A 15,307-nucleotide genomic window follows, 5' to 3' on the forward strand; every position below is an offset into this window, starting at 1 on the left:
ATTGCATGAAATTGGAAGTGTTTATGTGGCAATTAGACCATAAATTAGTGTTATGGACACAAAAGGGTATTTCTAGAAAAATATCTAAGTAATGGGTCAAGGGCATTTTTGTCCAAATTGGGAAAAAGACAAAATAAAGAGAAAATAAGTGTCCATCTTCTTCAAAATCAGAAGCTTGCTGCGAAAGTTTCATGTTACCATAGCTAAGGTTCTTGATTTTCTAAGCTCAATTGTAAGTGATTTCTTGCCCGTTTTTAACTATTTTCGTATTTTATGCTTATTGATGCTTGAATTTCATGTTTCTACTATTTAATTTAAATGAAATTAAAGTTTAAAAATTGACCCATTCATGATATAATTGTAAATTGATTAGTGATGTTAGATAATGAATGTTTGAAGTGTTAATTACAAGTTTTACTAGATGAATTTTGATGAAAATGTTGGAAAATGGCTAAATTGTGAAAGATGGTAAAGTGTGCATAACGTTGTGATTTTGTGAAATTGAGGGCTGTTATGAGCATGAAATATGATTTAGTGAAGTTTGAAATTTAAAAATTTAGTGAATTTTATTTTTACGAGCTTAGGGACAAAAGTGGAATTTTTGAAAAGTTTTGGGGAAAAATGTAAAATTGCCAAAATGTTGTGTATGAATTGTATTTGAATGAAATGTTGATAAAATGTATTAAATTGTGTTAATATAGATCAAGAAAGAAGAAATAGTGGAAGTGATCGGGGAAAAGAGAGTTATCGACTAAATTACAAAAATAGTCGTTTTGCATCCGAGGTAAGTTACGTGTAAATAATAGTTATATTTTTATAAATTGTGAATTATATTTGATATGTGAATTAATATTCAATGTGGAAGGAAAATTATTCATGAATTATTCAAGTGTTAAAGTGTTGAAAATAAAGTGTTAAGTGTAAATTCCCGGTTGAACTTAGGAATAGAAGTGGATACAAGTGACATGTCACTAGAGATCAGTGTTATAGTGTTACAGTGAGTCCCGGTGTGGGTGATCTAACATGTGTTGCGACACACTGACGACTTGTGTGAGCGAGCCGTGGACATTTCGGTGTTATTGATCGGTGGTAGCTTGGCTACATAACGATGGTAACCGGCTACATTTCGGTGGTAACCGGCTACATATCGGTGTTGCACTTATGTGCTAAATCTCTACGTATCTGTGTATATTCGAGTGTTCAACGGGATTAATAATGAGTTAAAGTGAATATGAAATGAAGTGTGTATGCAGGTACATTTGAAAAGAATGGGCATAGTGATAAAGATTAGGTGTGAAAATGTATATGCAAGTGAATTGGTAAGATTGTGCATGTATAAGTGATTGAAATTGCTAAGAAATGTTTTGATTAGTTATATGTTAAAAGTGTTAATTATTAAATGAGTAATTATTATTTACATGTAACTTACTAAGCTATTAGTAGCTTACACCTTTCTTCTTTTCCTTTGTTTTATAGTGATTTGAACTTGGTCGAATTGGAGATCGTCGGAGCTCGTATCACACTATCATAATCATCTCGGTATTATGTGCTTTTCAGAATGTTTAAAACTATGGCATGTATAGAGTCTTAATCATTTTGAGCATGTTCAAATGATATGGCTAAGATTAGCTATTGAAATAGTTAGTAAAAATTATGTTTTGGGTGTTATGTATGTTAAATAGTAACTAATTCAAAGAAGCAGTTTCTTTGACAGCAGCAGTGACGTGAATGTTAAAATTCACCATAAATAGTAGCAATGGAATTAGAGAGTGAATTATATATGGAATTAAAGCTTATCAAGTCTATTTTTACATGAAAGAAACGGTGTAGGCAAAGGAATTCTGTATTTTGAGATATTTGAATTTTAGTGAGACAGGGTCAGAATGGTTTTTGAAGTCCCCTGTTCTGACTTTCGAAAATCATTATAAATTGTACAGGAATAATTATGGGTCATAATTTATATTTATATATTCCTTAGTGAGTTTATTTTCAAAAGAAATAAACGGTAACCTTATATGAATTCTGTACAATGAGATAATTGATTTTTAGTGGCAAGAGGTCAGATCTGTCGAGCTGTGAAACAGGGGATACTTTAATGAATAAAATGTACTAATTGGATAAGTAAAAAATTCTGAAAATTATATGGTAAGTAGGAATATGAGTCTAGTTTCAGGGAAAATTTATAGATTTAAATTTTTAGTTTCGTAACTTGAGTTATAAGTAAATTAGTGACAGTCGCGCAGGTGGACAGTTTTGTTGTGAACAGTGAATATAATTTTAAAAGTAAATTTTTATGCTCTGAATTGGTAAGTTAAATTGGATAACATCTCGTACTCGATTCCGGCGACGGTATCGGTTAAGGGGTGTTACATAGTTCCATTAAATTTTTCAAATTCAGGCATTTTGAATTAGGGAGGAAGTACTAAGTCTGGGACTAAGCTTAGATCTTAGCATCAATTCCCTAATTACTGTCAGCATTTCTAAGGCTTTGAATTTTTCTTCCAACCATTTATACCTATCTTCCCACTATTTTGGCAATTTCGCGTTCGCCTTTCCTTCTTCATCTGTTTCATCAAAATTCGGGACGGCAAGATTAACCAGATTATCCCCAGGGTTAAGACCTGATCCGGCCAGAAAGTTTATCGGTATTGAAACATCGGTTTGAAACCGCTGAGGCCCAATTGAAACAGAGGATCTGCGCGGAGGTACCTCAGTCTGAACCTGCGCATGCAGAGGCGTAAAGCCTGGAGGATAGGTAGGTCTATCCTTGTCTTCTTCTTCATCATTTACCATAGGACCTTTCCCCTTATTTACTCTTTTAGTCAGTAATTGCGTCAGCTCAGTCATCATGTCCTTTTGAGACTCCAGCATCCTTTCTGTCATTTCTTGTTAAATTTTTTCCAACTGCTCTTTCATTTGCATCTGTAGCTGATCTTGCATTTCTTTTTGCATTTGCTCCAGTTTCTCTAATCTTTGATCCATTTCCTTAGTTTTGCGATGAGTACCGTAAGGGTGTTTGGTTGGTTGGTTTTCCAGATTATCTGAAATAAATTTACTCAATTAGACCCTTTCAATGGATTTTAATGCATGTAATGCAAATGCATGAAATGAATGCCTAAAGAGACGTTGAATCTGATTCAATTACATTTAGAAAACTTTACTAGAAGGCAAATTTCTCCACATAAAGTAGACATATATACGACATTGCCCTCATATTCCAAGAGACAACATCGATCGTTTCCATCATCCGTATGCTAAGATAGACCTTGCGAACTCTTCAACAGGGGTGCCTCCTCTATCTCTTTTTGCTTGATCTTGGTCGCAATCCATTGTCTGCCTATTCTCGTAATGCTAATCAGCTCCTTTTTAGAATGTCGATGGCTCCTAGATAATCATCTTGAATCTTCGGGCCATGAGGTAAAGGTCACGAACTTTTTCATCGCCCTTCTTGTGTTTCTCAGAATATATTCAGGCATCTATATTGTTTTCTACTTTATCAAGGAATCCGTATTCCATGATAAGCTTTCTAATTTAGTAATTGGATTTGAATCAATATCTCTTTCGTAAGATACAAATGCAATGCAATCATAATCAAAACACAACAAGAGGGGTTAGTACAAAACAGAAGCAAGCAAGGAAAACAAAAGTACCTAGTCAGGTAACCACTAAGGATTTGGAGGGGCTCTACCTAGGATGGGTTCCTATGGTCTTTTATATATGGTTTGGCTCTAAATTCAAGGTACCCGAAACAGCAGATTCCTCGATCTTCAGCCATTATAGGCTCATACAGACCGAGTTCGGTTTAGGGGAATACATTTCCCTATGGCTGCACGGAGATGAAAATCTCACGAAGACATAGGTACGGATGTATCCCGAAAGTGATCCACTATCCTGCACGGAGGTAAAAACCTCACGAAGGAGTAGTTTCTCACTCCCACTTAAAAGGGTAAGACCAAACAGTCTTTATGCAATATGATGCCAAGATATAAAAACACAATTTACAATAATCATACAAACATATGCAAAGAGAGGATCGTAATTTTTTTAAAATCAATTTTCAATTTTCGACAATAAGACAAAAAAACAATCAATTTTATGGCTTGACTCTCTATGTCCCCAATGGAGTCGCCAAGCTGTCGAAACCATTTTTTAGATTTTAAAAAACGGGGATCGACTTTAAAAAAAGAAAATGGGAGTCGCCACCGATCTTTTATTGAGGTGTGATCGGCTCACCTTGAAAATTATTTTGGTCTGCGAAATTTGAGAAAACATGTTTGGGAGTCGGTTACGCACGAGGAAGGGTTAGCACCCTCGTAACGCCCAAAATTGGTACCGAATTGATTAATTAAGGTCTTAATTTCGAATATCGAAAATTCATGAAGAATTTAAAAAAAACATGATCCTCCCTTTTATTAATGTTAATTTTATAAAAGATGCTTGGATAAATCGATGCGGATGCTAAAGACCTTCTCGTCTTAGAGTAATAAAATGTCACACCCAATTCATTAGGACACGACATTTTTAGTCCTCGAGAATAAGCTTGTCTTTTGATTTTCAAAACTCTTGCGGTGAAGTTAAAAAGGGATATTCAATTGCTTTAAGTTAGATGAAAAATTAAAACCCAATACGTTAGGGCACAATTTCTCAAAATTCCTAGCATTGAATATAGCCCTTGTTATTTTTTTTAAACCTTCATTTCGAGAAAACTACATGTCACATACAATACATTAGGGCACGACGTATCGAATTCCCGAAAATGAGTTTTTGGTTTATGTGTTTTGATTGAATAAAATTTTTGATTATTTAGATTCAACGAGAAAAATTGAAACCCAATACGTTAGGGCTCCATTCTCTCGAGGATTCCAAATTTCGAGTATTGCGTTATTTTTGAAAACTTTTGTATGAAATAACTTTGACATTTGTAATCTTTTGAATGAATAAAAAACGATTGAATAATAATGTACAACAGTACTAATGATGATTTGTAAATAACATACACTAATGAAATACAAATAATCAATAGGTAAATACAAGCAAGCATAGTAACAATACTCTCAATCATACATTATGCCAATGCTAATAATATCGACATTCAAAGAATAAACGAATTATCAATACAAAAAAATGAGTTATATGTGTAAAATTTTAAAATAAACAATATACATATATGAGTTTAATAAGTCAAAATGAAGATAAAAAATAAATACTATAAAAAATAATACCAAAATGAAGTTTAAAGTGAATATTGTATATGAAGAAAACCAAAATACATGAAATAATATATATATTAATTTAAATAATATTACACATGGATTGGAAAATTTCTTATAATAATATATGTATTATAGTATGTATAAAAGGTTGATATAAATCAGTATATAATGAAATAAAATTTTAAATGAAACAAGTTATATATGTAATAAGTAAAAAATGTAAACATGAAATCGATGATACATTAGGTGTATACGTATAATAATAAAAACTTAATACAAATTATATATAAAATAGTATTATATAAAAATGTTATTGACTTTTAAAGCACAAAAGTATATATAAACATAAATATTTAAAAAAGTATCATAAAAATAAAATTATTAAAATATATAGATAATATTAGATTAACATAAAATATATACTAATATATTAGATAAGAAAAAGAAGCAAAATCAGTATTTAATAAAGTAATTTACGTATATAAAAAAGTAAATATACGAACTAATGTAATAGTAATACCAATAATAACAAAAGTAATAGTAATGAACTAAACAATTTTAGCAATAATAACAAAAAAGAGGACAAAATTGGCATTAAAGCAGTAATTCGGGAGAGAAATCTAAAATAAATAAAAGGAAAGGTCCAAATTACAAAGCGCGAATGACATGGGGGATTGAAAGGGGAATATTCCCCATCGTCCAAATCGCAGCGTTTCATGCGGACTCAATTAAAACAAAATAATAAAATGTGGGGCAAAATTTAAAGGAAATAAAAAGATCTACTTAAACACGCTATAATAATCAAGGGACCACTTGCGCAAATCACCCAACAAGGGTCAAAACGCGTGGATCCTTCCTCGGGTCGGGTCACCACGCGGGTCGTAGGCCTCTAAACGGCGCCGTTTTGAAACCATTGCCTCGGCATCAAACGACGTCGGACCACCCCCCATGTGCCGCTTCAACGTCGGAGTCCCCAACCATCTGGTTCCGATCGGAATTAACGAGGGGCTCGACAGCGGACTTAACCAGGTATGGGCTCTTCCCCTTTTTTATTTTGTTACTCAGATTATGAAAAACAAATCCAAAGAAAAAAGAAAAATAATAAAGAAGAGGAAAAAGGAAGATCGGAATCTGAAATCACCTCCAAAGTATGCTATATTTGCTATTTTTTTGAAAGTTTTTTTCTGTATCCTTGTATTGATGTTGTGTCTAGTTACAAATTCTGGAAAATGGCTTTATAGCCGAAGATAAAACGAAATAAAAAATACCACCAAAATATATTTCGCTCTTTTCTATTTGCTGTTGTTTTATGTTCGTTTTTTGCTTGTTTGCTTGTGTGCGAATGCTACCCGTATGGAGCGGGGCGTGGGCGTGCGTGGCGTGGCATGGGAGGCCCGTTATTCTTGCTAGGGTTTCATCATGTTGAATGCGTTGGGCCGTGATAGTGTCTGGGCTAGATGTAGTTGGGCTAGGTTGGGCTTGGGGTAGTGTCTGGGCTGTTTTATTTGTAAATAGACTTTTAATATTTTTTGTTTTTTATTTTTATTTATAAAATTGGGCCGGGCAAATTAGGTATTACATCATTAATGTTCATTTTATCATCCATGTTCCAACTAAAAGATACATAAAAATTTATTTAATGCTTACGTTCTTCTACTTTAGTGAGTACTCATTTTGCATCCTTGTTATTACAAACTTACCCATTGAAAGCTCTTATTGTTTAATACCTAAGAAGTTTTATCTTTTAAGTTATTGGGTTTAACAATTTTTGGATTTTGAATTTTAATATAAATTTTAGATTCTGAATAAGGACTCGATAGGTTTTAAAATTTTAAAAATAATATTCTAAATTTATGGGAAGAAATAAAAGATAAAAGTAAAATTTTAATTAAAATAAAACACCAAAGCTATCAACAGGTGGAGAAGCAACAATAGGGGCTCCTTGTCTTCATCTTTTTCTTTGTCACCATAGAGATGCAAAATTGAAAGATAATTTTGATTACTGTAAATGTATTTTTCCTTTGATTAGGTTGTATTTCAACATTAATTAAACTATGATTTTATTGAAATAGGTGTTTTAAAAATTCACCGAGAGCGTCTTCAATAATTGATTTAGTGTCTCATTGCATTAAATAATTTTCATCAAATCGAGAATTTATTGCAAATGGAAGTGTTTTCCATTGTTAAAAGAGATCTCAATTTTCAAAAAATAAAAGTACCATGATTCACACACACAAAAAGAGAACTTATTTGCATGTAAGTTTTGACTTTAATAAATTTGGGTTTGATTTTGTTTTAATATAATATTAAATATTTTAAATAATTTTAACAATTTATATTTATTATTAACATTTTTAATTTTTTAGAATTATTGTTAAGAAAAATTTAAAAATAAAAACAATATTTTAACTATAGTTTAGGGACCAAATTAATAATTAAACATTTAAATTAATGTTTCATATCATGAAGGTACTAATTTACATATTTCAAAAGATATAAAAGCTAAATTTGTTCATTTATCGGTAGAAAGATTGCATTCCTTGATACCTTTATCAAAGAGTGTCAATTTTGTTTTTTATTACATTCAATTTGATATTTTAATTTATCATAATTCATTTATTTTTATTTTTATGATATGATTAATCCATCCAAATAGTTAAAAGTTAGAAGTGCTTAAGTGGATTTTTCTTTAAAATGCACATTCAAGTATTTTTTATGTTAGTATAATTAATTAGAAGATGATTAAGCTGAAGTGTTTTTAATGAAGATGTAAGTAGTTAAAATATGTATTTTTGAATAATTTTATTATAGATTTTAATTATATCTATTTTATTTTTTTAAAGCCCTCTTTTAACTCATAAATACCAACTCATAAATAAGAAAATAATCACATTTTCCTGCAATCACATTTTCCTGCAAACAATCTCTTGGCATAATACTCATGCCTTACATGGAATTAAAATAAATAAATTGATAGATGAATAAAAATAGAAATAAGAGACGTAATATATATTTCTTATAAACTAAGACCACATTGTTGAAAGATAAATAAAAAGCGTAATATATATTTCTTATAAACTAATTCCATATTGAAAATAAAGAAATTTGGATTTTGAATACAAACATTAAAATTATTGAATAAATTTGAATTTAAATTGATTCCAAGTTAGTAATATTGTTGGAACTTGGAGAATGGCATGCAGATCCCTATTCCCTAGTTATCATAAAAGAGCAAGTGGATTTTGATGTTTACTGGTACAAATATAAAAAGAGTTGATTTGTTGAGTGAGCGAATCAGATCATAAAAAAGAAGATTGAAGTCATCTCGGTTTTACAATCTTCTTGCATTTTTATTGACAAAGAAACCAGAATCTTCTATGCTAATAACCATCCCTTACAAATTACAAAGCTTAAAACATATGATCTGCGAATGCATGCAAAGAGAAACACCAACCAAACAAAGCATAAAACATCTCAAACAACCCAACACCCCCCCCCATTCTTAAAACCCTAAATTCAAGATGCTTGCCCTTGAGTCACCTCTTGCGCTTTATGCTGCACATACTGTCCGTATTCCTTAGCCTTCTCTGTCATATCCCTAGCCGTACTTGCCAGCTTGTTTCTTGCGTAATCGAGCTGATCAGCTCCTGGTGGGTGTTTCCCTTGCACGTAATTGTATATCCACGACAACGCCGTTAATGCCGCCACTCCACACCCGCCCGAAAACAAGAACCCCGTCGTCACCAAGAATATGGTTATCCCGGCCGGGACTAGAACCGGGCTGAAGATAACCATCAACGGCGTAGCTATTATCAAGGCAATGACCGTCCCGGTCAAGGTTAACCCAGACAAGAAAAGCAGCGTTGTGCCCAACGTCGAGGCGGTCAAGAACTTAGCCACCTGGCGAGACGACGGAGCTGAGTCGTAGAGCTTTTGAGCCATGGGTCTGTTTTGATCGTTGATCGGCATGATTATGATGATGGTAAGAGAAAAGAAGAAAAAATGGGAGAAAAGAAAAGAAGAGTGAAGAAGATGAGAGAGATATGGGGGAAAGGGGTGATATAAGGAAGTGAGAAAGGGGGGGTACGTGGCGGAGGGTGGGGGTGACATTGAAATGTGTGTAGGGGGTGAGGGTATCAAATGTCTAGAACAGAGTGTTAAGGGTGGTGGGCGTGGTGGCGTTGTGGCGCGTGTTCGGTTTAGCTGCTTTGCATGGTTGTGGGATTACCAGGGGGTGACGCGTGGTTAATAAAGGCCGCTCTGTTCTAGTAACGCTTCCTTTCCCTTCTCAAACAGCAATAGAGCTAAGGGCGCAAAAAATCATGTTGAAGGTCAGTTCATACATTCGGATCTTTTATTAGCAAGATTAGATTTGACACATTCCACTAAAATCAGGCTAATTTGACAATTAATAGAAGTGGATACACCAATCCAAGTCGGTCGAAAACTTCGATTGCTCCCACAATTGTTCGGTTCATCTAACAGCTTTCCGTTGGGCTAGGTGTTCTTCGTTATTCTCACCTTTTGTGGTCTTTTATATTGTTAAATCGTTTCTTCGAATTTCTTTGTCGCTTATATTTAGCTTTTATTTACCAAATAAACCATAATTCAATTAATAACATTACGGCGCATGCATTTCAGTGAATAATACCTTCCGCTTTAAAAATTAAAGATTAGACCTGAAAATTTATCTTCAAACCTAATCCATTTTGATTTGAATATAAAATGCAAACAACTTCAAACCGGAGAAATTGGGAGCTAGGATAGGATAGCTGATGCTTTTCAAATTCAGTTGTAACCCTTGAACAGTAGAGAGGGAAAACACTGCTTCCAAACGGTGAGTTTTAGTATTAAGTAGTATGCGTTTTATATTAAGTAGTATGAAACCAATTTCTTCTATAATTAATAATTCTTAATCATTCTTAAAATTTGTTAAAGTTGCTTTTTATCTTCAATTTTTTCAGGATTTTTTTTTTATTTTTACTATAATATGATCTTGCAATTTAAGACCATCTGCAGATAATTTTAATCCTAAGAATTCTATTTCTGTTTTTTCTAGCTCTATTTTCTTAGGACTTAGTATAATTCCATGTTTTATGAATTCTTGAGAAATGATACTTAAATAGTTTCTATGTAATTCTAATGTATCTGAAAATATTAACATACCATCTATATAAACTACACAAAATTTTTTATATTTATTAAATATATAGTCCGTCCATCTTTAAAAGATTTGTGGTGCATTACATAATCCAAATGACATTGCTTTCCATTGATAATGTCCATTAGGTGTACTCAAAGCTGTCAAAGGCTTGAACTCTTCTGTTAGCATGATTTGCCAGAATCCTAATTTACAATCAAATTTACTAAAATATTTTGCTTGTTTAGCTTGATTAATTAAAACATCATTTCTTGGAATAAAATAACCATAAAAAATAATATTTTAATTTAATCTTTTATAATTAATAACCATTCTAGCTTTTCCTCTTTTATTTCGGCATGATTTCTAACCATGAAGGTTTGGACTAGAATATGGACTATTAGTTGTTTTTATTAATCCTTTTCTAATAATTCTTTTAATTTGTATATCAAATTCATCTATGTCTTGTTTAGCATAGATCACTGGTTTAACTCTAATAATTTTATTGGGATTTTCTAATTTAATTTCACAATATCTAGGGTTATTTTGCCATAATTTTAATGGTTTTTACTATAATTATTTTCTAATATTTTAAACAACCAATGACTTGTTTCAAGTTGTTTAATTTGTTCTTTTCTTGGTGGTGTAAAGTTTTATCACAAACAAATTTATGATTTTCTACCAATGGTATTTCTACTGAAATTTTTTCTCTGAGATAACATAATTAAATTTTATCAATATAAAATGGTAAATGTTGATATATAAAACTAATCTCCATGCATTGTTGGAAAGCATAATATTTTAGGTATCACAAATCTTACATTATTTATGTAGATTGATTTATTTCTAGCTTTATATTGAATTTTGGTTTCATTACCATCTATTCCTATGACTTTTATTAGATGTTTCATAGGTTCTCATTTTTCTAAAGGAATGACATTCTTTCTACAACTGCTAGTTGTAGCTCCAGTATCTAATAAAGCCTGTAAAGAATATGTTTTATATGTCGATGATATTTTGCTTGCCGCTAATGATATAGGTTTATTGCACGAAACTAAAAGGTTTCTGTCTAAGCATTTTGAGATGAAAGATCTTAGGGACGCCTATTTTGTTTTAGGAATTTAGATACACCGATACTGATCTTGGGGTATTCTTGGATTGTCACAAAAAAGCTATATCGATAAAGTGCTCAAAAGGTGTGGCGTGCAAACTTGTAGACTAGGTGACACCCATGTCGCTAAAGGAGACAAATTTAGTCTTACTCAATGCCCTAAAAGTAACCTTGAAATTCAGGAAATGCAAAAGATTCCCCATGCATCACCTGTTGGGAGTTTAATGTATGCTCAAGTATGTACGTGTCCGAATATTGTGTACATTGTTGGGATGTTAGGCAGATATTTAAGCAACCTTAGTATAGACCATTGGATAACAGCTAAAAGGGTTATGAGATATCTTCAGAGACCAAAAGATTACATGCTTACTTATAAGAGATCAGATCTTTTGGAGGTCGAAGGGTATTCTGATTCTGATTTCGCTAGGTGCCAAGATAGTAGGAAATCTACATCAAGCTATATTTACCTATTAGCTGGAGGAGTTATATCCTGGAAAAGCGTCAAATAGACACTTGTAGCTTCATCCACTATGACAGCAGAGTTTGTATGTAACAATCCGATTTTGGGCCTAGCTGGAATAGTGGTTTCGGGACCACAAATTCGACGAGGAAAAATTTTATTTTTATTATATTTTTATGATCTACAATTTCACGAAATAATTTTGTGAAAAAAATTCGTTCGAAAATTTTGACGTTTGGCCACTCAATTTAGTCAAAAGGACTAAATTGTAAAAAGTGCAAAAGTTGAGTTCTACATGTTAGAGGTGTCCAATTGTTATGAAACTTTAAATTGGAGGTCTTTATATGATAATTAGACCATTGGTTAAGTTATGGAAAAAATTAGACCTGAGATAAGTGAAATAGGAAATTTTTAAGTTAGGGGCAATTTGGTAATTTAGTAATAAAAAGAATTAAAAAGGGAAAAAGATGGAAAAATGTGCTTATCTTATCCATGATGAACGAAAATAGCAAGGGGGAAGCCATAGTTAGGGTTTTCAAGCTTCCAAGCTCCATAGTAAGTAATTTCAAGCCCCTTTTTAATGTTCTTTACGATTTTAGAGTCCCGGTAACTTGATTTAGCTTATTCTAGCAATAATTTAACCTAGGGTTTATATTTGGAAAAATACTCATAGGTGAAATGTGTTTATTTTGATGTTTTATGGTAGAATATGAAGCTTGAAATTATGTTAAACAACTTTTGCTAAGTGATTTTAAGTGAAAACAAGTAAAACGACATAATCGATAAAAAACCTAATGTTCATAAGTAAGTGTTAGAGTGGGAATTTGATGTTGCCATAGAAGGGAAAAATGTTCAGCATGTCATAATACATAAGAATAAGGGATGAAGTTTAATTTACGAGCTTTGAGGCAAAAGTGTAAATATGCAAAAGTTTAGGGGTAAAATTGCAATTTTGCCAAAGTTTGAGTCAAGGACTGTTTTGATAAATGTGAGTATTAAATAAGACAAATATGTTATTATAGATTAAGAAAGAAGTGGAATCGACCTTGATCAGAGAAAAGAAAAGATTAAAGACTAAATTGCTAAATTTTTATATTGTTGCACCAAAGTAAGTTATGTGTAAATAATAGTAATATATTTTTATAAAGTGTTAAGTGTAAATTCCCGGTTGAACTTAGGAATAGAAGTGGATACAAGTGACATGTCACTAGAAACCAGTGTTACAGTGAGTCCCGGGTGCTGGGTGATCTAGCATGTGTTGTAGACACCTGACAGCTTGTGTGAGCAGGCCCGTGGACATTTCTAGTGTTATTGATCAGTGGTAGCTACGACTACATATTAGTGGTATCTTCAGCTACATTTCAGTGGTAGCTACGGCTACGTATCAGTGGTAGCTTCGGCTACATATCAGTGTGGCACTTATGTGCTAATTCTCTACTTATTCGTGTATATTCAGAGTGTTCAACAGGAAATTGACTAAGTGAAAATATATGAGATTATTTAATGACTAAGTGTAATTGAATGATGAATATATGTGTGGAATTGAATTGAATAGTGATCGAAAGTGAAAAAGTGAAATTATGAAATAGTAGAATTAGCAGCAAAATAGTTTTGGACAGAAACAGTTGCATGACTTTGAAAAATCACCAAAAATGATGGAAATCGAATTAGAGAGTGAATAAGATATGAAATGAAAGGTTAATGAGTCTATTTTATATAAAAGAAATAGAGTAAGCAAAAGAGTTATATATTTTGAGATATTTTAAGTTTAGTGAGACAGGGTCAGAATGAATTTGGAATCCCCTGTTCTAACTTTGTAAAATTGTTAAAATTGTACAAAAATAATTACGGGCTAAAATTTATATATTTAGAACCCTGAATGAGTCTATTTTCAAGTGAAATAAACGAAAGTGCCATACGAATTCTATACAGTGAGATAATTAATTTTTAGTGAAGAGAGATCAGAACTGTTAAGCAATGAAATAGGAGAAAATTTAAAGAATAAACTGTACTTATTGGCTAAGCCAAAATTATGAAAATTTTATGGTAAGAATATATGTGAATCTAGTTTTAGATAAAATTAACGGATATTAATTTGAAGTTCTGTAGCTCTGGATAAAAATAATTTAGTGATTCTGAATCGGATAGACAACTTTGAATATACATGTGAGTGAATAGTAAAATTATAGAAAAATTATTTATAAGAGTGTTATGTACATTAAGGATGTGGAATGGAGAGGAGGAGGAGGAAATATAAAATATATGAATGATTTGTATATAAATTGATCATATGCCCGATTATATTTGATAAACATTGAATTAGAAAGGACATAATGTTTCATTTCAATTAGTTATTATGAATTGAATTGTAAATTCATATGGCTGAAACCAAACAATTATTTGTTAGTATTATGCATGACATAATGTATTATTCTACATACATATTCATGGTTGAATTATGATTGTTGAGAAAGATAGATAAATTGGAATGAAAGTTCAAATTGAGTAGAACGCAGGGTTGAGTACTTTCGTTCAGTGATAAAGACGAATTGACGGAAAATACCGTGGATGGACCATGGCAATAAGCGATATGTGATTCCGTGTAAGACCATAGCTGGGCTATGACATTGGTATATGTTATGTGATTACGTGTAAGACCATAGTTGGACTATGGCATCAGTATACGTTATGTGATTATGTGTAAGACCATAGTTGGGCTATGGCATCGGTATATGTTATGTGATTACGTGTAAGACCATAGTTGGACTATGACATCGAGAAAATAAGAACTAAATTCTGTAAGACGTTCACTAATTTGACAAAGGTTGTAAGTGTTACATGGACTCATATTGTATATGGCAAGATGTGTTAGTGAATTACATATTTATGAAATGATATATGAAGTTCAGTAAATGATACATGGAATTAATATGAAAATATTTATGATTGTTATTAGTATTGTTTCTGACATAATGTGGATTCTTCGACGTTGAAATGATTTAATGGATTTATTGAGCATATGAATGAGTATGAGACTCATACGAGTTAGTATAGATATGTACATGTGTCTTATAAGCTTTGAAATGATAAGAATAGTGAATTGTGAATTAATCTGTGTGAAAGTATATGAGATAGATTAGCGAATCTTTACGAGATATTGAATATTTAATATATTACAATGGTGGTAGCTATAAGGCTTGGATCGAATGAATATATATTGGGCCTCGTAAGCACTAATTAGCAATTCGAAGACAATAATTTGAAAGTTTTAATCTGTATGAAATTTTATAACTCGGTTTAATACGTTTATAAGTATATATGTTCTGATAATGCCTCGTACCCTATTCCGGCATTGAATACGGGTAAGGGGTGTTACAATGTGA

General features: G+C 32.0%; 1 protein-coding gene across 1 annotated transcript; it reads right to left on the bottom strand.

Moving 5' to 3' along the window:
• Nucleotides 1-8,515: 8,515 nt before the first annotated feature.
• Nucleotides 8,516-9,251, bottom strand: LOC105774425 (oleosin G). Its single transcript, XM_012596913.2, has one exon. The coding sequence runs from the start codon at nucleotides 9,180-9,182 to the stop codon at nucleotides 8,730-8,732; it is 453 nt and encodes a 150-aa protein (XP_012452367.1). The 5' UTR covers nucleotides 9,183-9,251; the 3' UTR covers nucleotides 8,516-8,729.
• Nucleotides 9,252-15,307: the final 6,056 nt, after the last annotated feature.

This window comes from Gossypium raimondii, chromosome 6 (genome assembly GCF_025698545.1).
Source record: "Gossypium raimondii isolate GPD5lz chromosome 6, ASM2569854v1, whole genome shotgun sequence".
Taxonomy (NCBI): Eukaryota; Viridiplantae; Streptophyta; class Magnoliopsida; order Malvales; family Malvaceae; genus Gossypium; species Gossypium raimondii.